The sequence below is a fragment of the Mesoplodon bidens genome, assembly GCF_964165515.1.
Source record: "Mesoplodon bidens genome assembly, chromosome: X".
Classification (NCBI taxonomy): Eukaryota; Metazoa; Chordata; class Mammalia; order Artiodactyla; family Ziphiidae; genus Mesoplodon; species Mesoplodon bidens.
Window position 1 is genome coordinate 98,402,110 of NC_138163.1, and position 25,031 is coordinate 98,427,140.

Here is a 25,031-nt window from a genome sequence, read left to right on the forward strand (position 1 = left end):
TTTAGCCCCCTTTGTATCTTCTTATGTTGGTTGTCCAAGTTGTTTTATATTTTAGTCAATTCTGTATTGCCATTGCCTGGCACATAATCAACCAGTAAATGTATTGTATGTAGTTCCTACGTTAACTCGAGGACTTAAAGAGAGCCTACTTTAATCCTCGTTTTTGAAAAAAGAGGGACTGAGTGAATAAATGAATGAATTTAATACACAGTGAATGTCAAGATACTTCAATGTGTTTTTCTCTCACAAAATAAAATGCAAAACTGGGTGCTGGGTGAAAACCCTACATGATACATTATGGTAAAAGTCATTAAAAACAACTTCCTATTCCTCTTCCCTCCATCCTCCAGTGCTGACCATGTCACCTTGAACAGGACTGTATTGTTACAGGTGTCATTCGAGGATGTGACTGTGGACTTCAGCAGGGAGGAGTGGCAGCACTTGGACCCTGCTCAGAGGCTCCTGTACCGGGATGTGACACTGGAGAACTATAGCCACCTGTGCTCAGTGGGTAAGCACAGCCACCCTATGCACCTGCCAGGGGCCTCAGAGAGGCTGTTGCCATTCTCAGCTGCTGAATGCTCTGGGGCATCTGAAGTGTGTGATGGTGTCATCCTTGATTTGCCCGAGATTCTTCAGTCCTTTTTCACGTCTGTGATTATTACTCTACTCCCAGTGAAATGGGATTACTTTCCTGAAGAACAAATGGAAGTGTCATTAAAAGGCTCTGAAACCCAATTAGCTGGACCCAATCCTGTATCATGTCCTGTTAACAGGGTACCAGGTTCCCAAACCAGAGGTCATCTTCAAGTTGGAGCAAGGAGAGGGGCCATGGACGTTGGAGGAGGAAACCCCACATCAGAGCTTCTCAGGTGAGTGAGTGTGACCTAGGCAGATGGGGGACATGGAAATAGATCTCAGTTTCTCTAGAAGAGGCTGATGCCTTTGAAAGGCTCTGAAGATATCCTATCTTGAAGACTCAAAGCGTTTGGAGTTGCTTGGAGAGAGTTGACAGAGCCCCTCCAATATCTGAATGCTTTCTCCAAGTACGACCCTTGCCGATACCCATTGTGTTCTTTGCTTGGTTTTTTGACAAGAAAGCTGTCTCTAATCTCTGTACCATGGATCACATACATACTACCCTATCTTACCTAGGGACTTTTTATTCTTCCTACTTCACTCCCACCCTCTTATCTTAGGTTCTTTCCTTGTACATTAGGTATTTTAAATTTTCTTCCCTTTTATTCCAATTCCTCATATCCATCCCTTATGCCTGTTGCCCAGGCAACAGATCTAACGTGTTTGATCTTTGAATTTGTATGATATTCTCTTAAAACCTGAAGTATTGGTTTATAGGTATGTATTTTTAGTATATATAAATTATATTGTGCTACATGTCTTTTTTAAAAACACTCTTTGTTATACATTTTTAAAATTTATTTATTTTCCTTATTTTTTTTGGCTGTGTCGGGTCTTAGTTGCAGCACACAGGATCTTCATTGAGGCATGCAGGATGTTTCGTTATGGCCCACGGTCTCTTCATTGTGGCGCTCACACTTCTTTCTAGCTGTGGCTCGTGGGCTTCTCTCTAGTTGTGGCGTTTGGGTTTTCTCTCTCTAGTTGTGGCACATGGGGTCCAGGGCGCACAGGCTCAGTAGTTGTGGTGCGTGGGCTTAGTTGCCCCACGGGCATGTGGGATCTTAGTTCCCCAACCAGGGATAGAACCCGCATCCCCTGCACTGGAAGGCAGATTCTTTACCACTGGACCACCAGGGAAGTCCCTGTGCTACATGTCTTAATTATGTTCCTTTTTTTCACTCACCCCTAAGGTCTGTCCATATTGCAGTGCTCATCTGGCTTCATTCCTTCAAATTGCTGCATAGTATTGCACAGTGTGCTAGCACCACATCTTATTGGACCATACACCCAGTGGTGAAACCTAGGTTTTCGTTAACTCCCATTTAAGACAAACAATTCTACAATAAATTTCTACACAGACGTTCTCTTACAAAGTGTGAGAATTTCTCAGGGATGTATATAGAAGAGAGGGTTTGCCTGATCATTGAATATTCTCATACTGAATTTGAGCACCACCATATTCTTCTTGAATTGGCTGCACTAATCTACTCTCCCAGCAATAGGGCACAGGGTTCTTGCTTTCCTCGAGTTTCTGCCAACAATTAGTATTACCAGAGTTTCTCATTTTGGGGCCAACTATGGGTATAAAGTGGTATCTCATTTTTTATTTCTCATTTCTCCAATACCTAGTTTGAGCATTTCATTATTGACCAGTTGTGGTCTCTTTGAGTTTCTCTCCTATGAGTGACCTTGCTCATGTTCCCCTAGTTTTGATTTGTTTCCTGTCTGTTTCGTACTGATTTGCATCCAATTTATTATTTGCCCCCTTTTCCAGCCTTCTCCTCATTATCCCCATAAATGAGGTTGCCCTTCGGACCCTGTCTACTGTTCACCAGTCTTTTCTTCATGTACATGCAAGGATTCATCCATCCTGAAATTCTGATGGCTCTGTTTTTGACATCTCCAATCTGTTCTTCCCTGGTACTTTAGTACTACATTTAGCTACCCAGAAAGTTCCATTGAGATGTTTCTCTTGCTCCTCACTACATCAGAAATTGGAATCATTACCTCATGTATCAGAAACCCTTCTCACCTTCCAACTTTTCTCACATTTGTCAGTGTTTCTTAAATCATTCTGTCATTTTAAAGTTAATCACTCTACAGTTCCTACTGCTTTTCCATATCGGAGAATATCATTTTCAGTTCTCAGTTCATCTTCTTAGTTCCCAGTAATATCACCCAAAACCAGCTCCATATTTTCTTACGCCTGGATTATAATTTTTCTATTACTGATTGTATTTGCTGATTCCATTCTTTTTATTAGTTCACTTCAAAAGCTAACAATAAATTTCATTGCCTAAAATGTTCTATTTATCTTGACATTACCTTTATGAAGAAACTTACAATTATTCCCCATGACTTAGCATGTGACAATTAAACTCTTCATTCAGAGAGGCAAACAACATGGCCATGTATTTCAAATTCAAATGTGTATCTGTATATTTTGTATAACCTATGCTCAAGTCCATTTTTAACATATTTTATGACTCTATGAGGTTTATTTATGTTAATAGTTCTATGAGTTTTGGGGAATTCCCTGGCGGTCCAGTGGTTAGGACCCAGCGCTTTCACTGCCAGGGCCTGGTTTCGATCCCTGGATGCGGAACAAAAATCCCATAAGCCACGTGATGTGGCCAAAATAATAATAATAATAATAATAATAATAATTCTATGAGTTTTGACAAATGCATACAGTCATGTAACCACCACCACAATCAAAATATAGAACAAAAATTACCTCAGGTCCCTTTATTGTCACTTCTTCCCACCACTTCCAGACCTGGAAAATACTGATGTCTTTTCTGTCTCTATAGTTTTGCCTTTTCCAGAATGCCATATAAATGGAATCATACAGTATGAAGCTTTTTGAGCCTGGCTTCTTTCACTTAGCATAAAGCATTCAAAACTCATTCCTGGGCTTCCCTGGTGGCGCAGTGGGTGAGAGTCCGCCTGCCGATGCAGGGGACGCGGGTTCGTGCCCCGGTCCGGGAGGATCCCACGTGCCGCGGAGCGGCGGGGCCCGTGAGCCATGGCCGCTGGGCCTGCGCGTCCGGAGCCTGCGCTCCGCAGCGGGAGGGGCCACAACAGTGAGAGGCCCGCGTACAGCAAAAAAAAAAAAAAAAAAAAAAAAAAAAAAAAACTCATTCCTACTGTTGTGTTTTCCATAGTTTGTTCCTTTTTTATTGCTGAGTAGTATTCTATAGTATGGATGTATCACAGTTTGTCCATTCACCAGCTGAAGGATATTTGGATGGTTTCCAGTTTTGGTGTTTATGAATAAAGGTGCTATGTTTATATATTTGTTTCCATATTTTGTGTGATGATAAGATTTCATTCACTTGGGTAAATACCTAGGAGTCAGATTGCTGGACTGTATGGTAAGTATATGTTTAACTTTATTAGAAACTGCCAAACTTTTCCAAAGTGGCTATACAATTTTAAATTCTAACCAGCTATGTATGAGAGTTCCAGTTGATCTGCATTCTCACCAGCACTTGGAATTGTCCATTTAAAAAACTTTTAGCCATTCTAATAGTAAGATAGTTGTATCTTACTGTGGTTTTAATTGGCATTTCCATAATATCTAATATTTGACATCTATATATCTTCTTTGGTGAAGTGTTTGTACAAATCTTTTGCCCAGTTTTCTATAGGGAACATTGTTTTCTTATTGTTGAGTTTTGAAAGTTCATTATATATTATGGACACAAGTTATTTATCAGATATGTGTTTTGCGAATTTTTTTATTTGCTTATCAGTGTCTTTCATGAGGCATTTAAAATTTTGATAAAGTCTAATTTATCTTTTTTCTTATTTTATGGATTGTGCCTTTGGTGTTGTATCTAAGAAATCTTTACCTAATCCAAGGTCCCCCCAAAAATTAGGTCTTACATTTAGTTCTGTGATGCATTTTGCATTAATTTTTATATGTGATTTAAAGTATGGATCAGAGTTTTGTGTTTGTTCATTTTTGCACATGGCTATCCAATCATTTTAGCATCATTTATTTAAATAAAAAAGCTACCCTCCTCTCAACTGAATTGCCTTTGCACCTTTATTGAAGATCAGTTGTCATATATATGTGGGTCTCTTTCTGGACTCTTCATTCTGTTCCATTGATCTATTCATGTATCTTTACACCAGTCCCACACTGTCTTGATTAGTGTAGCTATGTAATAAATTTGAAATCACGTCATATTAGTCCTCCAACTTTGTTCTTCTCTTTCAAATTGTTTTGGCTATTCTAAGTACTTTGTGTATCCATTTGAATTTTACAGTCAATTTTCAATTTCTATGAAAGTGAATTTTGATTGTGATTACATTGAATCTATAAATCAGTTTGGAGAGAATTAACATCTTAACATTATCAATTCTTCCAATCCAAATATGTAAATGATTTGATAATTTATATATTGCAAACTGATTACCACCACAGTATTAGCCAACACCTCCATCCCATCCCATAGTTACCATTTCTTTTTTGTGGTGAGAACATTTAAGGTCTACTCTAGACAACATTCAAGTATATGACACAGTATCATTATCTATAGTCACCATGCAGCACATTAGATTCCCAGAACTTGTTCATCTTATAACTGGAAGTTTGTACCCTTTGACCAATAGCTCTCCATTCCCTCCACCCTCCCGTCCCCGGGAACCACCACTCTACTCTCTGTTTCTCTGAGTTTGGCTTTCTTAGATTCCACATACAACTGATAATACCATGCAGTATTTGTCTTTCTCTGACTTATTTCACTTAGCATGATGCCCTCAACGTTCAGACAAGTTGTAGCAAATGGCACAATGTCCTTCTTTCTCATGGCTGAATAATATTCCATTGTATATATATACCACATCCTTATCCATTCAGTGTGGACAGACTCTTGGGTTGTCTTCATATCTTGCTATTGTGAATAATGCTGCAATGAACATGGGAGTGCAGATGTCTCTAAGAGATCCTGATTTCAATTCCTTCGGATATATAACCAGAAGTGGAATTGCTGGATCATATGATAGGTCTCTTGTGAATTTTTTGAGGAAACTCCATACTGTTTTCCATAGTAGCAGCACCAATTTACACTCCCACCAACAGTGCACAAGTGTTCCCTTTTCTCCACACCCTCATCAGCATTTGTTATCCCTTGTCTTTTTGACGAAAGTCATTCTAACCAGTGTGAGGTGATATCTCATGGTTTTGACTTGCATTTCCCTGAGGATTACTGATATCAAGCACCTTTTCATGTACCTGTTTGCCATTTGTATGTCTTCTTTGGAAAACTGTCTGTTCAACTCTTCTGCCCATTTTTTAATCGGTTTGTTTTTTGCTATTGAGCTGTATATGTTCTTTATATATGTTGCATATTAACTCCTTATCAGATATATGATTTGTAAATATCTTCTCCCATTCCATAGGTTGCCTTTTCATTTTGTTGATTGTTTCCTTTGCTGTGCATTTTTAATGTTTTCTTGATGTCTGCCATATTTGATAGTGTTCCCCTAATCTGACTCTTTATTCTGTGCTCTATGTACATTTTCACCTTGTGATCAGATTTCACTATTTCATGAAATGGCTCTTAATTACTCCAGAATATATGGCTTTCTTTTTTCTCATCCTCCATCCCACAGGAACTCACAGAAAACATAGGATTTTAGACTGTGTGGTAACTAAGGCTTTTTTTTACCTCTAAGTTTTTAGAAAGCTCCCAGAATTAAGAGCCTATTTCTCAGATTCACAGACATAGAGAACATACTTGTGGTTGCCAAGTCGGGGAGGGGTGGACTGGGAGTTTGGGATTAACAGATGCAAACTATTATATATAGAAGGGATAAACAACAAGGTCTAACTGTATAGCACAGGGAACTATATTCAATATCCTGTGATAAACCATAATGAAAAAGAATTTTAAAAAAGATCCATTCTTACACTGAAAAAAAAAAGAGCCTGTTTCTTATTGTATATAACTCGGGACCTAATCAGGAGAGAGAAACCACATACTAATCTGAACATGGGAAGCTTAACAAAGAATTATTAGTGCCACTGCAATGAGAAGCCCATGCATCACAACGAAGAGTAGCCCCTGCTCGCTGCAACTAGAGAAAGCCCACGTGCAGCAACAAAGACCCAACGCAGCCAAAAATAAATAAATAAATATATATATTTTAAAAAAGAATTATCAGCTATTGTGGGATTGAGGTAACAAGGGATTAGCCAGTAAAAGTAAAGAGAACTCTAAAGAATAAAGGAATAGCAAATTAGTGTGGCAGAGTATCTCTAAGGCTGTGAAGGAATACCCAAGGAAGTGCCTCCCCTGCTTCCCAGGGATGAATCCAGACCTTATAGGGAGGGCATATCCACGGCACACAGCATGGCAGCTGTTGTGCCACACTGATTGAACTTACTGGAAATCTACCCTCTGCGGTTCCAGAAAAAGCTGATCATAGGGAAGTGTCTCATTGGAAATATTCCACTACAAGCCATCTGAGAGGGGTGCCAGGGTAAACTGCTGGGTGCTGGGTGCTGCTGGCTGCAATGCACTGCAGAAGCTGGGTGCTTGGGAAGCCATATGAGTGGCAGGAGCTGAGTGCTAAAGAAGTGACCTGCACTGCAAAATCTGGGTGCCTGGGAAGCTGCATGTGCATTAGGAGCCAGATGCTGCTGAAGCCACCACACTGCTGAAGCCTGGTAATAGACAAGCTGCCCTTGCTGGAGGAGCCTGCTGAGTGAGCTCACTAGAACCAGGAAGCAAAACCCCTTCCTCCAGTGTTTCCCCATCACCCTGTATTGACAAGGTTCAACATCATGCCAGATGGCAAAGGAAAAGACTCAGATCCATTTTTGTAGAGTGGGCAAGGAAGGGTGAAAGGCAAAAAATTGATAACTGTAACACTTATTCTTCAGTTTTCTGAAGCCAAGCATGGAAAATATTTAGTAAACTTAAATTTATTGAATTTGGGGAGATAGGCAGAGGAGGATATTTTTCTCTCTTTCAGAAGGTTCCTTCAAATATCTGATCAGAGGAATTCAAAAGACCATAGATTATATTTGGAAAGGGAAGATAATTGCATGAAATGTTAATAATTTCAGGCTTTGTGTGTTAATTCTCTCTGTTATAACACAAAACTGTGCCAAATTTAGTATCAATATGAGTGGTACTGTGTCTGCTTTATATATTCATAGCAGATATAACCTCCCTAGAGGTGTACTAAAATTAGAGCTGATATCAAGGACAATACCTTCTGAATATGCACAGAGGAGCAAAGCAACAAGCTTAATATAACTGTATCCTCTCTTACATAAGCATTCTCAGGTGAATGGGTGCATTCAACAAATCAACTCTGATCTTGTTGGGTCATTCAAGGACCATGTTCCAAGTTATTGCTCTGCCATCTCCTAGAGTATTGTTGTCAGCTGGGTGGTTGATGTTGGGTCATTGTTGAGTCCTCTGGGCTGGGGAAAGGGGAATGGGGGAGATTTGCCCACTGTCTTAAAGCCTGGCCTAGGAGTGGTACATATCACTTCTGCTCATATTCCACTGGTGAGGACAAAGTGAGACTGGTAAACGTAATTCCCAGCTATGTTCTATTACTATAAAAGAAGAGGTGAATAGATTTTGGTGGATGGCTTGCAGTTTCTGCCATAAATGGTTTGCCCTCTCTTATTTGACACTTGTTGAAAGCATATATTTTTCCTATAGATATAGAGGAATTGGTATTTGAAGACTATAAGTTTAATGTAGATGCTCATAATGGTTCAGAGGGAAAAGCAAGAGGAAGCAGAGATTATTAATGTTTTAGACCTAATATGTAATAAGGACATACATTCTGAAATATTTCTTCCATTCAGGCTTACCTTTAACAGACTTCGGTTTCTTCTTCTGGTTACTCTACTCACTGTCCTGACTTCCTACATAGTGGATATGGATTCCCAGGTTCAAATCCCATCTCTTATTTATTTAGCTATTTTTTTAAAATTAATTAATTTATTTTTTTTTTGCTGTGTTGCATCTTCGTTTCTGTGTGAGGGCTTTCTCTAGTTGTGACAAGCAGGGGCCACTCTTCATCGCGGTGCGTGGGCCTCTCACTATCGCGGCCTCTCTTGTTGCAGAGCACAGGCTCCAGATGTGCAGGCTCAGTAGTTGTGGCTCACGGGCCTAGTTGCTCCGTGGCATGTGGGATCCTCCAAGACCAGGGCTCGAACCTGTGTCCCCTGCATTAGCAGGCAGATTCTCAACCACTGCGCCACCAGGGAAGCCCTATTTAGCTATTTGATCTTCAGCAAGTTACATAACTTCTCTGTGCTTCTGTTTTCTCATCTGTGAAACATGATTGATAATGATAGCTACCTCTTAGGGTTTAGTGAAGATTAAATGAGCTACTTTGTGTAAAGCACTTGGAAGTGCCTGGTGCATCATAAATGGTATATAATTGTTTTGCATAGAGTAAGTGTTCTAGAAGAATTTCACATTACTACATTATTACTATTTTCACTATTGTCATAAGGACTCTTCCATTTCTCTGTTCATCCTGTCCAAACTCCATGTACCCTCTATTCTCTGATAATTGTTCTGGAGTCATTTTCATTTCTTTCTCTTTCTTTTTAGATGAGGATAATGGGAAAACCCAACAACAGAGAATTTCTGGAGAAGTTTCATTACACTGTGAGAAATTTGGTCAGTCCATAGGAAATGATTCATTGTGTTCCATTTTAGAAGAACTGTGGCAAGATAATGACCGGCTAGAGAGATATCAAGAAAACCAAAATAACCCTTTAAGTCATGTGAAAGTGTTGATTAAGGAGAGGGGCTATGAATGTAAAAACATTGAAAAAATAATTCACGTGAGTACCAGGCTTGTTCCTTCCATTAAAAGACTCCATAACTATGACACATTTGGAAAGAGTTTGAAGCATACTTTAAACTTACATAATCATAATAAAAGCAATGCAACAAAGAACTTTGATAAGATTTTTAGAAATGGTAACAATTTTGCCCATAGCTCTTCCTCTACTAAGAATGAGAATGCTAATACAGGAGCAAACTCCTGTGACCTTAATCAATGTGAAAAACATCTTGGCCACAAACAAGTTCTCACCCACCATCAGAAAATTCATACTGAAGAGAAACTTTATGTGTGTACTCAATACGTACAGACGTTCACCCAAAAGTCACATCTTTTTGAGCATCAGAGAATTCATGCTGGAGAAAAATCCCATGAATGCCACAAGCGTGAGAATGTCTTCACTCAGAAGCTGCAAACTGAGGTACCTCAAAGTGTTTACACAAGAGAGAAACCTTTCATATGTACTCAATGTGGGAAGGCCTTTACACTCAGGTCAAACCTCATTACACATCAGAAAATTCATACTGGGCAGAAACCCTATAAATGCAGTGAATGTGGAAAAGCCTTTTTCCACAGATCATATCTCTTTAGACATATGAGAATTCATACAGGAGAAAAACCTTATGAATGCAGTGAATGTGGAAGAGGCTTCTCCCAGAATTCTGACCTCAATATACATCAGAAAACTCATACTGGAGAGAAACACTATGCATGCAGTGAATGCGGGAAAGCCTTCACAAGAAAATCAGCACTCAGGATGCATCAAAGAATTCACACAGGAGAGAAACCTTATGTATGCACTGAATGTGGGAAGGCCTTCATCCAGAAATCCCATTTCAATACACATCAGAGAATTCATACTGGAGAAAAACCTTATGAATGCAGTGACTGTGGGAAATCGTTCATTAAGAAATCACAACTCCATGTGCATCAAAGAATTCATACAGGAGAAAAACCTTATATATGTACAGAATGTGGAAAGGTCTTTACTCATAGGACAAATCTTACTACACATCAGAAAACTCATACTGGAGAGAAACCGTATATGTGTGCTGAATGTGGAAAGGCTTTCAGTGATCAGTCAAATCTCATTAAACACCAGAAAACTCATACTGGAGAGAAACCCTATAAATGCAATGGCTGTGGAAAGGCCTTCATATGGAAGTCACGCCTCAAAATACATCAGAAATCTCATATTGGAGAGAGACACTATGAATGCAATGAATGTGGAAAAGCCTTTATCCAGAAATCAACCCTCAGTGTGCATCAGAGAATCCATACAGGAGAGAAACCCTATGCTTGTCCTGAATGTGGGAAGGCCTTCATCCAGAAATCACACTTCATTGCACATCATAGAATTCATACTGGAGAGAAGCCTTATGAATGTAGTGACTGTGGGAAATGCTTCACGAAGAAGTCACAACTCCGGGTGCATCAGAAGATTCACACAGGAGAGAAACCCAATATATGTGCTGAATGTGGAAAGGCCTTCACCGACAGGTCAAATCTCATAACACACCAGAAAATCCATACTAGAGAGAAACCCTATAAATGCAGTGACTGTGGAAAAACCTTCACCTGGAAGTCACGCCTTACTATCCATCAGAAATCTCATACTGGAGAGAGACACTATGAATGCAGTAAATGTGGGAAAGCTTTCATCCAGAAAGCAACACTAAGTTTGCATCAGATAATTCATACAGGGAAGAAACCTTATGCTTGTACAGAATGTCAGAAGGCCTTCACTGACAGGTCAAATCTCATTAAACACCAGAAAACTCATAGTGGAGAAAAACTCTATAAAGCCAGTGACTGAAAATGCCTTCAGCTGGAAATCACAACTGGATATGCATCAGCTGTCTCATAGTGGAGAGACGAGGAGTGCCTGATGCATCAATCATTGTGCAGGGGGAGTAGATATGACAGACTACAAACAGCCTAAGTGAACAGAAGGCAAACAAAGCCAAGTATCCTTCAGTCAGGTGGAATACAAGTTGATATGCAATTATATGCATAGGGAGACACTTCGATAAAGCATTTGAGCAATAGCCCTATTTGGTTTTATGATTCACACAGGTACTCTCAATCTCCTGCAAATGGTAGAAATAGAGACCCCAGGAGATGACTTGTAATCTCCTGTGTTTCACTTTTTGGATAAAGGGCTTTATAAATTCAGCACTGATTTGTCCTTCATACCTTGGGATGTAAAAGTCCTTAATCCTGGCCATTTTTTTTTTTCAAATTTCTAGGGTGGGGAGAAGAGTATTCATTGTTCAAACACCTCCAGGGCACTGAAGTCAAGGCAAAAACCAATTGGGGAATGTATAATAGATCTATGAGTAGAAGCCAGAAGTTTTTGTTATCATTGACATTTAAGACACAGAAAGTATTGCCCTGAGGAACCGTTCTTTCTCTTCCCTTTGAGAGGTCACCATGGTATATTTTTTAAAAATTAAATAGAATTTTTAAACTTAAAGTCTGACTTTATGCATTGGCAAATTAAGCATAGCTCTAGCCTATGTTACAGGAATAGAGTTATTAAATGTTACACACACCTAAAGGTGGCAATTGTTCCCTCATTAATTCTATGCTGTGGCAGCAGGTGATTCGCACTCGAAAATGGTAGGCATACCTTCTAACCTGTACCCCAAAAGCTATCATTTATGTAAGCTGCAGACCATAAACTTCTTATCCCCTTAGTAACTGACCCTAAGACAATGAAACTGAGCCACAACACTCTGGACTTCCCGTCTCATCCACTGAAGCTTCTGCTTTCTTTGGGATTTCTGTTTGAAAAACAATGGTTAAGAAATTGGATTTCAATACATAAAACTTTGGTGGTTTTTCTTCCAATTTAGTTAATTTGATATATTCATTTTCTACATGCACATTAAGAGTAATTTTGTGTAGATTGCTATGGGATAAAGTCATGTTGCATTGTAGTTTTTTAGCCTAAGATATGATTATAGTTTATTATAGTTGAATAACTGGAAGACTTCTCTAGAAAGAACACTGCTTTTTTTTAAAGCACTGATATATAAATGCTTTCTTGATTTCAATTAAATGTTTTTTGCAATACTCATAAGAAAGGGTCTTTCTTTCTAGCTTGTAATTTTATTTTGTTTTTAAATCTTTTTATTAAAGTATAATGCATACAGAAAATGCATATATCATAAGCATACAGCTCAATGAATTCTCACAAACTGAACACTGATCAAGAAACAGAACATGACCAGCACCCCAGAAAAACTCCCTGTGCTCCCTTCCAGGCCTTACTGTCCACCTACCCCGCCAGGTAAACACTACCCTGACTTAAATAGCTTTGTCTGCTTGGTATTTTGTATAAATTGAGTCAAACAATTATATTTCATATTTTGGTAATATACTCTTAAGTGTCTATCTTCTTTCATTCACATTGTAAATATGAGATTTGTCCAAATTGTTAAATGTAGTTATGGATAATTCATTCCTATTGTCATGTTATATTCCATTCTGTGAATACTCTACAATATATTTATCCATTCTATTGTTAATGGACATTTGTGTTGTTTGCAGCTTGGGGCTATTGGGAATAGTGCTACTATAAATACTTTAGTACCTATCTATTGGTGAACATATCTATGAACTTCTGTTAGGTATATATCTAGGAGTTGAACTGCCAGGCTATATGGTGTCCATGCTCAGCTAGTTTATAAAACTAGTTTTCCAAAGTGGCTTCACCAATGTACACTCCCACCAGCACAGTATATGAGTTCTATTTGCTCCACATCCTTGTCAACACTTGGTATTTTCCATCATTTTTACTGTAGCCATTATGGTGGATGTATAGTGATATCTCAGTGTGATTTAATTTTTATTTCCTTATCCTCCAATCCCACCATCTTCCCAAGACAGTTGACTGATATCTCAGATCTGAAACCCAGGCATGGCTCTCATGTGACTGTACCATTTTACATCTCACCAGCAGTAGTAAGCAATTAGTAACTTTAAATCTTTCCACACAAAAATGCCCAAAGCTTGATGGTTTAACTGGTTAATTGCATTAAACATTTGAGGAGAAATAATATCAACACTCCACAAAATCTTTCAGAAAATAGAGGAGGAAGGAACACTCCCCAACTCTATGAGGCCAGTATTACCCTGATACTTAAGCCATACAAACACATCACAAGAAAATAAAACTACAGACCAACATTCCTCATGAACATAGATGTAAAAATCTTCAACAAAATATTAGCAAAATGAATCCAGCAACATATAAAAGGATTATATATCATGACCAATGGGGTTTATTCCAGTGATATAAGGCTGCTTCAACATTCAAAAATCAGTCAACGCAATCTACCATATTATATATACAAGGTAAAGAAGAAAAACCACATGGTCTACAAATTCAATACAACTTTGTCAAATTTCCAGCAGACTTTGTTCCCCAGAAATTGATAAGCTAATCCTAATATTTATATAGAAATAGAAAAGACCAAGATTAGCAAACAGGAATTTGCCAAAAAGCAAAGTGGAAGGACAGTAACCTCTCAATTTCAAAACTATAAAACTACAGTAATCAAGACAGTATGGTCCTGGCATGGGGATAGAGACATAGATCAATGGAACAGAACAGAGAGTCTAGGAATAAACCCTGATACTTATGGTAAAAGTATTTTTTACAAAAGTGTGAAGGCAATTCATTGGGGAAATAAAAGTATTTTCAACGTTTGGTGCAAGAATAATTACATATCCACATGCAAAAAAGATGAATTTAAATCTTACTTCACACCATACTAAAAATTAACCAAAAAATGGATCAGATATGTAAATACAAAAGCTAAAACTATAAAAGTTTTAGCAGAAAACATAGGAGAATAATCTCTGTGACCTTGTACTAGGCAAGGAATTCTTAAGTAGGACACCAAGAGCATGATCCATAAAGAAAAGATGATAAATTGACTTCATCAAAATGAAAAAGGTTTAAACTTCAAAAGGTACCATTAAGAAAATGAAAAGACAAAGCACAGACAGGGAGAAAACACTTGTAAATCATTTACCTGATAAAGGACTTGTATCCAGAATATATACAGAACACTTACAACTCAATAAAAGGAGGACAAGCAACCCAGTTTAAAATTAGGCTGAAGATTTGAAGAGATATTCACCAAAAAATATATACAAATAAGCACATGGAGAGATGCCCAACATCATTAGTCATTAGAGAAATTCTAACTAAAACCACAATGAAATACCACTTTATATGTACTAAAACAGCTAAAATTAAAAAACAATTATAATAAATGTTGGCAAGGATATGGAAAATCAGGAACTCTCCTACATTTCTGGTGTGACTGCATTAAAATGGTATAGCCATTTTGGAGAAGTTTGGCAGTTTCTTAAAAAGTTGATCATAAATTTACCAGAGGACCCAGTACTGCCATTCCCATTATCTACCCAAAAGATATGTAATGTTTTCATGCAAACACTTACACTTGAATATTCATAACAGCATTATTCATACAAGACAAAAAGTGGAGACAATCCAAATGTCCATCAACCAGCAAGTAGATACAAAAATGTGGTATATTCAGCAATAAAAAAGAACAAATATTAATAAATACTACAGCATGAACTGTTCAACTATGGATGAACTTCAAAAATATGCTAAGTGAAAGAAGTGAGACATAAAAGATCTAGTATTGTATTTGCCTATTGTATTTATATGAAATGTCCGCAAAAGTAAAATTTACAGAGATCTGTAGATTAGTGGTTGTCTGGGTGTGAGAATGGGAATCGTCATTAACTGTTAATTAGTACAAGGAATCTTATTGGGGTGATTAAAATGTTATAGAACTTGATTGTGATGATGGTTGCACAACTAGGTAAATTTAATAAAGGTCTTTGAGGTGATCCTTAATTCCATTCCTGTTTAAACATCTGGGTTCCCTGCCATAACATCTGTTGCCACCCATATCTAGAATGAAGTGTTGTCTTGGAGCCTGTTGTACATTTAAGAATAAACTTTTGTTTTTTTAAAAAAGGTCATTGAACTGTACAATTTAAATATGGATCCTAAATTATACCTCAATAAAGTTGTTTCTTTTTCAGTTGTTTTGGCTATTCTACGTCCTTTACATTTCCATATAAATTGTAGAATAAGTTTGTTCATTTCAACAACAAAAAAAGCTGCTGTGATTTTTATTGAGGTTGGTTTGAATCTATAGATCAATTTGGGGAGAATTGAAATGTTAACAATATTGAGTTTTCTGACCCATAAATAAGGTATATCTCTCTGTTTAATTTCTCTCAACAATGTTTTGTAATTTTCAGTGTACAGGTCTTTCACATCTGACAAATTATTCCCTAACTACTTCACATTTTGATGCCATTTTACTTGGTGTTGTCTTATTTCCACTTTATTGTGTAGTATTCATTTTTTGTTTCAATTACTTATTGTTAATTACTAGTACATAGAAAAGCAATTGATGTTTGTATGCTTATCTTGTGCAGAAGTTGGAACAGTCCCACACAAGACTGCCCTCACTTCTGACACCAATTGCAAGTTCAAGGGTTCACCCTCAGTTTCAATAATTCAAATCCATCCTGTAAAGCCATTACATGCATTTTCATATTTTTATACCAATTTGGTTACTCTTCCTCTCTGATCTACCTCTATTTATACCTTATGATAAACTTGTGTGGAACTATTTAGCATAAAGATTAGCTGACGGTTAGCTAAATCCAATTCTTCCTCAAGCTAGTCATTTGCCATCAGTGTTATATCCTGAAAAGTCTTTAACTCAATTTCCCCATGTATTTGACCATCAATATAAATATAGTCTCAGCAAAAACAGCAGTGTTACACCATATTATAACATGATAGTAGATGTAATTTGCATACAACACTGTACCTATAGTCAACATAATATACTGTACATTTAAAATTTGTCAAGAGAGTAGATGTCTTATTAAGTGTTCTTTCCAAAATAAAATACTCAAAAGATACTGGCACATTCATCTCCCAGAACAATATCACTCAGGTTTGCAGACTTCTATTTGACCTTCTCAGGTTCCAAAAGTAGGAGTAGTCTTGGCAACATATGGCTTCATTCTTTCTGGCATTTGGTTTAATTGAGTTAAGAGACAATATCACCTCTTACTCTCAGCCTTTCGGGCACCAATGTAATGGGTTTCCCTTGTTACGTAACCTATTTATTCATTCTTTTACTCTCAGCTATATTCCTTCTTCTCTCCATTTATCATTGAATTTGACCCAAACTTTACCACCTTTGGAAGGGACAATAGGTTCGGCCACTGTGCTGGTTCAGATTGCCGGCAGCAATACCAGTCTAGCAAATGCTTCCCCTTCAGTCCACTCCCATTTATATAGGGTATCATCACAAGTACATAACTAGTGGTCTATCTCAACCACTAGGTAATACAGCTGTATTCACTGTCAACCCCAAGTTTGCCAGGTTGAGTGAAGGCACAGTCTATCAATCACGTTATGCCTTTAGGAATTCTGATGCAAAAGTTTGAAAGTACAATTAAAGTTTCTTGCCTAGGAATCATCCCTGCTTCTGGCCCCTGCAATTGCAGCCTTGGTCCTGGGACCACTGAATCAGGTAGGAATAAAAGAACATTGAAGTGTTGTGGGGGGAAACTGTATAGTCATACCAGCATCTTCTCCCACCTCCTCTTCCCCAGATTCTTCTGAAAAGTGAAGGAATCTATCTATTGGAGACCCTCTCTTGGCCACCCTCATGTTGAGTGTGAGCACACACTGTGAAGATGTGTAAGTCAGCCCTGCATGCCCTTATCTCCCCCAGTTTTAGACAACAAATATTTCAGTTGCCTGTTCTAAGTCTCTATCAAAGCACTACTCCTAGGATACCTCTTTGCTCATTGTTGGACACTATAGATTGTTATTGTGGACTGAACTGTGTTCCCTCAAAATTTATATTTGGAAGCCCTACCCCTCAATGTGGTTATATTTGGAGATGGGTCCTTCGAGGAGGTAATTAAAGTTAAATGAGGTCGTAAGGGTAGAGCCCTAATCCAAAAGGACTAATGTCCTTATAAAAAGAGGAAGCAACACCAGTGGTGTGCATGCACAGAGAAAATGCCATGTGAGGACACAGTGAGAAGGTGGTCATCTATAAATTGGGAAGACAGGTCTCACCAGAAGCCAATCCTACTGGCAGCTTGATCTTGGACTCTCAGTCTCCAGACTGTGAGGAAATAAATTTCTGTTGTTTAGGTCACCCAGTCTGTGGTATCTTGTTATGGTAGCCCAAGCAGACTAATACAGTTAAAAAGTGTGTTCCTTGGTCTGCAGAATGTAACTCAGTGGTCCAAATTGGTATAATATCTTCTGTTCTGGTCATTTTATAGTACTCTGAGCATTTGCATCTCCCTCCAGGTATGCCCGGCTCAATTCAGAGTGTCTATTCCGGTCAGGACCCATTTGTAGCCTCTCCCAATTTGCTGAAAAACATTAATCTACACATCCAAGAGCTCAACAAACTCCAAGCAGGATAAATTCAAAAAGATCATTACCCAGACACATCATAATAAAAATGCAGAAGGGCAACTACAAAGAGAAAATCTTGAAAGCAGCAAGAGAAAAATGACTCATCATATAGAAGAGAACCCCCAAAACATTCACAACTGACTTCAAAAACAACAGAGGCCAGAAGGCAATGGAATGACATATCCAAAGTACTGGCATTTGGTTTAATTGAGTTAAGAGACAATATCACCTCTTACTCTGAGCTTTCAAGAATCTCATATCCAGCAGAAATATCCTTTAAAAATGAAGGAAGAATAAACACATTCCCAGATAAACACTCAGCTTCTTGAATCTGTAGGTTTGTCTTTTACCAAATTTAGGAAGTCTTCAGCAATTATTTCTTTGAGTAGTTCTTCAGTCATGCCCTATTTCTCCTCTCCTCCAGGACTATTAAATATTTTGTTATAATCCCACAAGTCCCTGAGGATCCATTCATTTTTAAAAAATATTTGTTTCTTTATCTATTTGGTTGCACCAGGTCTTAGTTGCAGCAGGTGGACTCCTTAGTCGTGGCATGCAGGCTCCTTAGTTGTGGCATGCAAACTCTTGGTTGCGCATGCATGTGGGATCTAGTTCCCTGATCAGAGATAGAACCCGGGCCCCCTGCATTGAGGGTGTGGAATCTTAACCACTGCTCCACCAGGGAAGTCCCCCATTCATTTTAAAATTTTATTTCCTCTCTGTTGTTCAAACTGGGTAATTTCTGTTCTTCTATCTTCCAACTCATTGATTTCTTCATCTGCTTCTCCACTGAGCTCATCTTTTGAGTTTTTTATTTTGGTTATTCTAATTTTTCAGTTCTAAATTTCCATTTGGTTTCTATTTATATCTTCTATATCTTTGCTGAGACCTTCTATTTCTTTTCTGTGACTCTATTTTGTCATCTGTTTCAAGTGTGTTCATAATTGATCATTGAAGCATTTTTATTATGGCTACTTTAAAATCTTTATCAGATAATTCTAACATCTCTGTCATCTTGGTGTTCACATGTATTCCTGATTCTTGGTGTGACAAGTGATTTTCAATTGAAAGATGAACATTTTCATGGAATTCCCTGGTGGTCCAGTGGTTAGGACTTTACGTTCTCACTGTCATGGCCTGGGTTCAATCCCTGGTCAGGGAACTAAAATCCCACAAGCTGAACAGCCAACAAAAACAAAGAAAGATGAACATTTTCGATATTATGTTGTAAGATCCTAGTTCTTATTTATGGCCGCACCACGGGGCTTGTGGGATCTTAGTTCTCCAACCAGGGATTGAACCCAGGCCCACGGCAGTAAAAGTGCTAAGTCCTAACCACTGGACCACCAGGGAATTCCCTAAACCTTCTTTCTAAGCTGGCTTTTTCTGACACCACTCCAGCAGGGAAAAGGAGTGGAGGGTGCCAGTTTGTTAATGCCAGCTATGGGGAGAAGTCTAGTTTCCCCACTCAGCCTCTGTTAATAACAGAGTTGGGAGGCTCCTTGCTACTGCTGGGCAAGACTGGGAGTCTTGTGACCTCACTTGGAAATAGAAGCAGGACCTCACTTGGAAATAGAAGCAGAATGTGACCTCACTTTGAAATAGAAGAAGGAACATTATCACTTGGGGGGTAGCTGTCCTCAGAAGTCTTTGAAAATGTTGGTATTTTTCAGTGGGGGGATTTGTACACTAGAAATTAGTGTATGAGCATCACCATAAGAAAAACATTACAAATGAGTATATTAAATATTTGTAATGTCTTTGAGTTTGTCAAAATCATGAGTTAAAGATGCCAGAGGGCATGCAATTATTACTACTAATATTATACATTATTTCCAATATTATAAATGATCATTCCTAAAAAAACATTATTTGCAATAATGTAAATAGTCATTACTAAGATCTACCACTACTGTTATAAAATATATTTACCATTACTATTACTAATAATAATTAGTACAGAGAGCTATATGCCTAGCACTGTTTTAAGCACTTTACATATATAATGTCATTTAATATTCACACTGCCCGTATGAGTTAGGCATTATTTTTATCCCCATTTTACAGATGTAGAAACAGGCATAGAGAAGTAACCAAGGACACAGAGCTAGGAGAAGGCAGGATTTCTTTCTCAGTCGTAAGTGGGAACTAATTAATTGTTTTTCTTTAAAAAATATTATAAGGGGCTTCCCTGGTGGCGCAGTGGTTGAGAGTCCGCCTGCCGATGCAGGGGACACGGGTTCGTGCCCCAGTCTGGGAAGATCCCACATGCCGCGGAGCGGCTGGGCCCGTGAGCCATGGCTGCTGAGCCTGCGCGTCCGGAGCCTGTGCTTCGCAACGGGAGAGACCACAACAATGAGAGGCCCACATACCACAAAAAAAAAAAAAAAAAAAAAAAAAAAAAAAAAAAAAAAATATTATAAGGAATCAAATTAAGAAATACTGACTTAGTTAATATCTTTTTTATTTTTATAATATTTCTTAAAACTTTATTGAGATGCAATCCACATACAATAAAATTTACCCATTTAATATGACAATTAATTTTAGTATATTCACAAAGTTGTGCAACCATCACAATAGAATTTTAGAATATTTTCATCATCCTAAAAAGAAACCCATTAGCAGTCACTCTCCACTTCTCCCACCTCCCCCAACTCCAGCCCTAGGTAACCACTAATCTACTTTCTGTCTCCATAGTTTTACCTATTCTGGACATTTCATACAAATGGAATCATACAATATGTGGTCTTTTTTGACTGGCTTCTTTCAAGTAACATGTTTTCAAAGTTCATCCATTTTGTAGCATGTATCAGTACATCATCCCTTTTTATTACTGAATATTTTATTGTATGGATATACCACATTTTGATCATCCATTCATTAGTTGATGGATATTTGGGTTGTTTCCACTTTGGGACTACTCTGAATAATGCTGCTGTGAACATTTGTGTGTACGTTTTTGTATGGATATATGTTTTAATTTCTCTTGGGTGGATACCCAGGAGTAGAATTCCTAGGTCATATGGTAACTCTATGTTTAACATTTTAAGAAACTTCCAAACTTTCTTCCAAAACAGCTGGACCACTTTACATCCCATTAGCAATGTTAAGATGAGTCCAATTTTTCTACATCCTCAACACTTGCTATTGTCTATCTTTTTTATTGTAGCCTACTAGTGGTTGTGAAATATCTCATTGTGGTTTTGATTTCCATTTCCCTAATGCCTAATGATGCTGTGAAGCTTTTCATGTGCTTAGGTCATTCATATATCTAATTTGGAGAAATGTCTATTCAGATCCTTTGCCCATTTTTAAGTTGGGTTATTTTTTTATTACTGGGTTATACAAGTCCTTTATATATCTGAGATACACATCCCTTATCAGATATATGATTTGCAAATATTTTTTCCCATTCTGTGGGTTGACATTTTACTTTCTTCACAGTACTGTTTACCACACAAAAATTTTTAATTTTTTTTTTTTTTTTTTTTTGCTGTACGTGGGCCTCTCACTGTTGTGGCCTCTCCCGTTGCGGAGCACAGGCTCCGGACGCGCAGGCTCAACGGCCATGGCTCACGGGCCCAACCGCTCCGCGGCATGTGGGATCTTCCCAGACCGGGGCACGAACCCGTGTCCCCTGCATCGGCAGGCGGACTCTCAACCACTGCGCCACCAGGGAAGCCCAAAATTTTTAATTTTGATGAAGCCCAATTTATTTCCTTTTTGTTTTATAGCACGTGCTTTTGGTGTCATAGTTAAGAAACCATTAAGGCCTCGGATTTGAATACAGATTTGGCTTCAGTGTTCATGTTCTTCATCATTACACTACATTGCCTGTCTAGCAATTGTCACTGTTAGTAATATTACACATGAAGTTATTATTATGAGAGTTTTGTGTTTTGATCGGAAAAAATATCCAAGGGGTGAATACACCCATAAATCATCCTCCAACCCTATCACAGACCTCAGAAGGATACTGGGTAGGGACTGTGAGACCCATTTTTTTCAGGGAGAAGTACTGAGGGTTGGGTGAGGGTAGGGCCAGCCCCCAGGCTACCCATGGAGCTGGACCCCATGCTGCACACCTCACAGGACTGCCAACCCCTTGTACTTCCTCTCAGCCATCAGAGATTCTTTTCCAAGCAGAGACTCACACAAAGACACATGGAATGTGGGGGTGAGGGGTAACTCATTTTACTCACCTTAATGGATTTTCTAGAAGGGTAATGGGAGTAAATGTAGTGACTCACACCAGGACTCTGAACTAAAGAGCCTCTCTGTAGGGTCTGCTTCTCCATAGCAGCCACAGCTAAAGGGATCTACCTGGAAGGTGCTCCCTCTGGAGCCTGCAACTCCCACTTGCTGTTTAATGCCTGAGGCCACATCCAGTGTATACAACAGTCCTTGGTGTTGAGAAACAGTTGGCAAAAGCAGAAAATAAGCAGTAAGACATGTGAACATACCCAAGATTGAGGTAACATCAGGGAGGGTAAAATAACCTATTCCATGTATTGGGGAACTGCCAGAAGCAGCAGTAACAGTCTGTGGTTCCAGACAATAGGTCAGGGCTGAGGAAACATCCCCAGACACTAGAAAACAGCCATAGGGACCAGGAAACTGTCATGGCAGTGATGTGAACAGTCAGAGAAATTATCAAAAGGCCGAAGGACCAGAAAACAGTCCTTGTAGTTAGAGGACAACCAGAGAGACTCTAGAACAGGCAAATGGAAGAAGAAAACATCCCTAAATGTCATGCAACAGCTAGAAATACCTAGGAGACAGCCAGACAGATAAGGGAACAATCTCAAGCTGAGGGCACAGCCAGAGAAACCAGGAAACAGCTAACGGGACAAGGGGATAGTGTCTGGACCTGAGGAACAGAGGGATCATCAAACATCTGAAGAGACCACAAAACAGTCCTTGTATTTGGGAGACAGTCAGAGGGGCTACAAAAGAGCGAGAGCAACAGGGCCTAGATCCAGAGGATCCGGCCAAAAACATCAAAGAAGAGTCTCTGAAGTGCTGGGAAAGGAAAAATAAAAAAGCAGTCTGCAGGACTGGGGAACCACCAGAGTCCAAGGAACAATTATAGTGATTGAAACAGCCAACAAACCAATTTACAGAAACTAGGGAACAATGACTGGTCTTAATAGAGGGTCATCAGAAACTGTGGGGAGTAATCACAGGGATCAAATATAGTATATTAATGACTAGTGGGAATTCAACAATCATGGGAGTTAATACAGCACCAGCAGATATGGTTATGGGGACTCATGGGAGTCAAAGACACTGTACTGGCGACCAATAAAAGATCATCAGAAACCATGAAGGGCTCTAATGAAGGGTAGGCTCTAATGAGTCCCAAGCATTATGCTGGGGCTCATGAGGTCAATATATTGTATTAGAGGATGAGTAACCTGCATCCACAGGGATGGGGGTAGCGAATGGGCTGATGCTGGGGTGGAGACAAAAGTCACTTTAGTGGTGGCTAATGGCTAATCAGCAGGGTAATAAAGTACTAATGTGGGATCAGCAGACACTAGTCAGATTTTTTATGAAGATCAAAGACACTCTACTCGTGACCAAGATTAGAAGATACAGTGATGACACTAATTAATATAGGATCAGTAGCAGATACTGTGATTGAAAAACGTGAGGCAAAGGCTCTAAACTAGTAGCTCGTAGTCAGTAGTCTCAGTGTTGAGGCCAGTATAGGGTTAGCAAACATGGTGATGGGCTCTAATGTATGGTCAGCATGCACTGTACTGGGACATCATTGCATTCAGACACTGTATTATTGGCTAATGGGGGATCAACAGGCACAGTGATGATGGTTAATGCAGGGTCAGCAACACTGTGATTGGGACTTATGAAGGTCAAAGACATTGTACTCATTGCTAATGGGTGGTCAGCAAGATGAGACTACTGTGGAATCAGCAGATACTGTGCCAGAAGCTCATGGAGGTTAGTCTCTGATCTTGTGGCTAATTGGGGATCAGCAAATACATTGCTGGAACCTCATGCATATTGAAGAAACAGTACTGCTGCCTAATGGAGGATCAACAGACACTGGGATCGGAGCTAACGTGGGGTCAGCAAACTCTACTCAGGCCTCAAAGGGTCAAAGACACAATACTCGTGGTTAAAGGCGAGGGAGAGGGACTCAGCAGCAGACACAGGGATTCAGCAACTGTAAGGATAAAAAACATGGTAATGGGTCCTCAAGGAGGTCATACTCTGTGTGGGTGTCTGACAAGTCAGAAGACATTAACGTATGGTCAACAGAAGAACTAATAGGCTATAATGTAAGGTCGGATGACTTAGTGATGGAAGCTATTTAGGGGTCCTCAGGTAAAAAACTTGGAACTTGGTAAATGGGGAATCAGAAGATAGAGTGACAAGGTCATGTGAGTTCTGCAGATATTGTGCTGGGGCTCAAGAGGATCAAAGTCACTATATTGGTGGCTAACTGGGGAACAGCAGATAAATATTGGTGCAACTGTGCTGTGTTGTGGGTTCACGGAGGTCAAAGACACTGTACTCATGGCTAATAAAAAACCAGCAGACATAGTGAGGGGATCTAATGTAGGATGAGCAGATACTGTGATTAGAACTCGTTGGATTAAATATACTGTACAGTGGCCAATCAGGAATGAACAAAGTGGTGAGAGCCAACATGGGGTCAACAGCAACTGCATTAGGTATAAATGAAGGTGATGACACATCGCTGGGAGCTAATGGGAGGTCAGCAGTCACCATGTTGAGTCTAAAAGAGGGCAAAAAGACATGATACTGAGCTAATAGATCATCAGTCACTAAGCTGGAGGCTAAAGGAGTGAAAAGACACTATGCTGTGAGCAAATGGAGGTCAGTAAAAATTGTAATGGCAGCTAAAAGGGGTGGCGAGACATGATGCTATGAGCTAAAGGGGGTCAGCAGACTCTGCTGGAATAAAAAGTGTGGGAAGACAAGCTATTGTGAGCTAATGGAAGGTCAGCAGACACTGTGCTCTTAACTAAAGGTGGTGATA

The 25,031-nt window shown here is 39.0% G+C and overlaps 1 protein-coding gene across 4 annotated transcripts in view; it reads left to right on the top strand.

Annotated features, from left to right (window-relative positions):
- The window catches only part of ZNF41 (zinc finger protein 41), a 59,605-nt gene extending 44,032 nt beyond the window's left edge, over positions 1-15,573 (top strand). For all 4 annotated transcript variants that reach the window (XM_081221627.1, XM_081221630.1, XM_081221629.1 and 1 more), the window contains 3 exons: positions 391-511; positions 777-872; positions 9,240-15,573. In XM_081221627.1, coding sequence (XP_081077753.1) covers positions 391-511; positions 777-872; positions 9,240-11,293 — 2,271 coding nt within the window. In that variant the 3' untranslated portion in view covers positions 11,294-15,573. The remainder of the gene's footprint in view (positions 1-390; positions 512-776; positions 873-9,239) is intronic.
- The last annotated feature ends 9,458 nt before the right edge of the window (positions 15,574-25,031 follow it).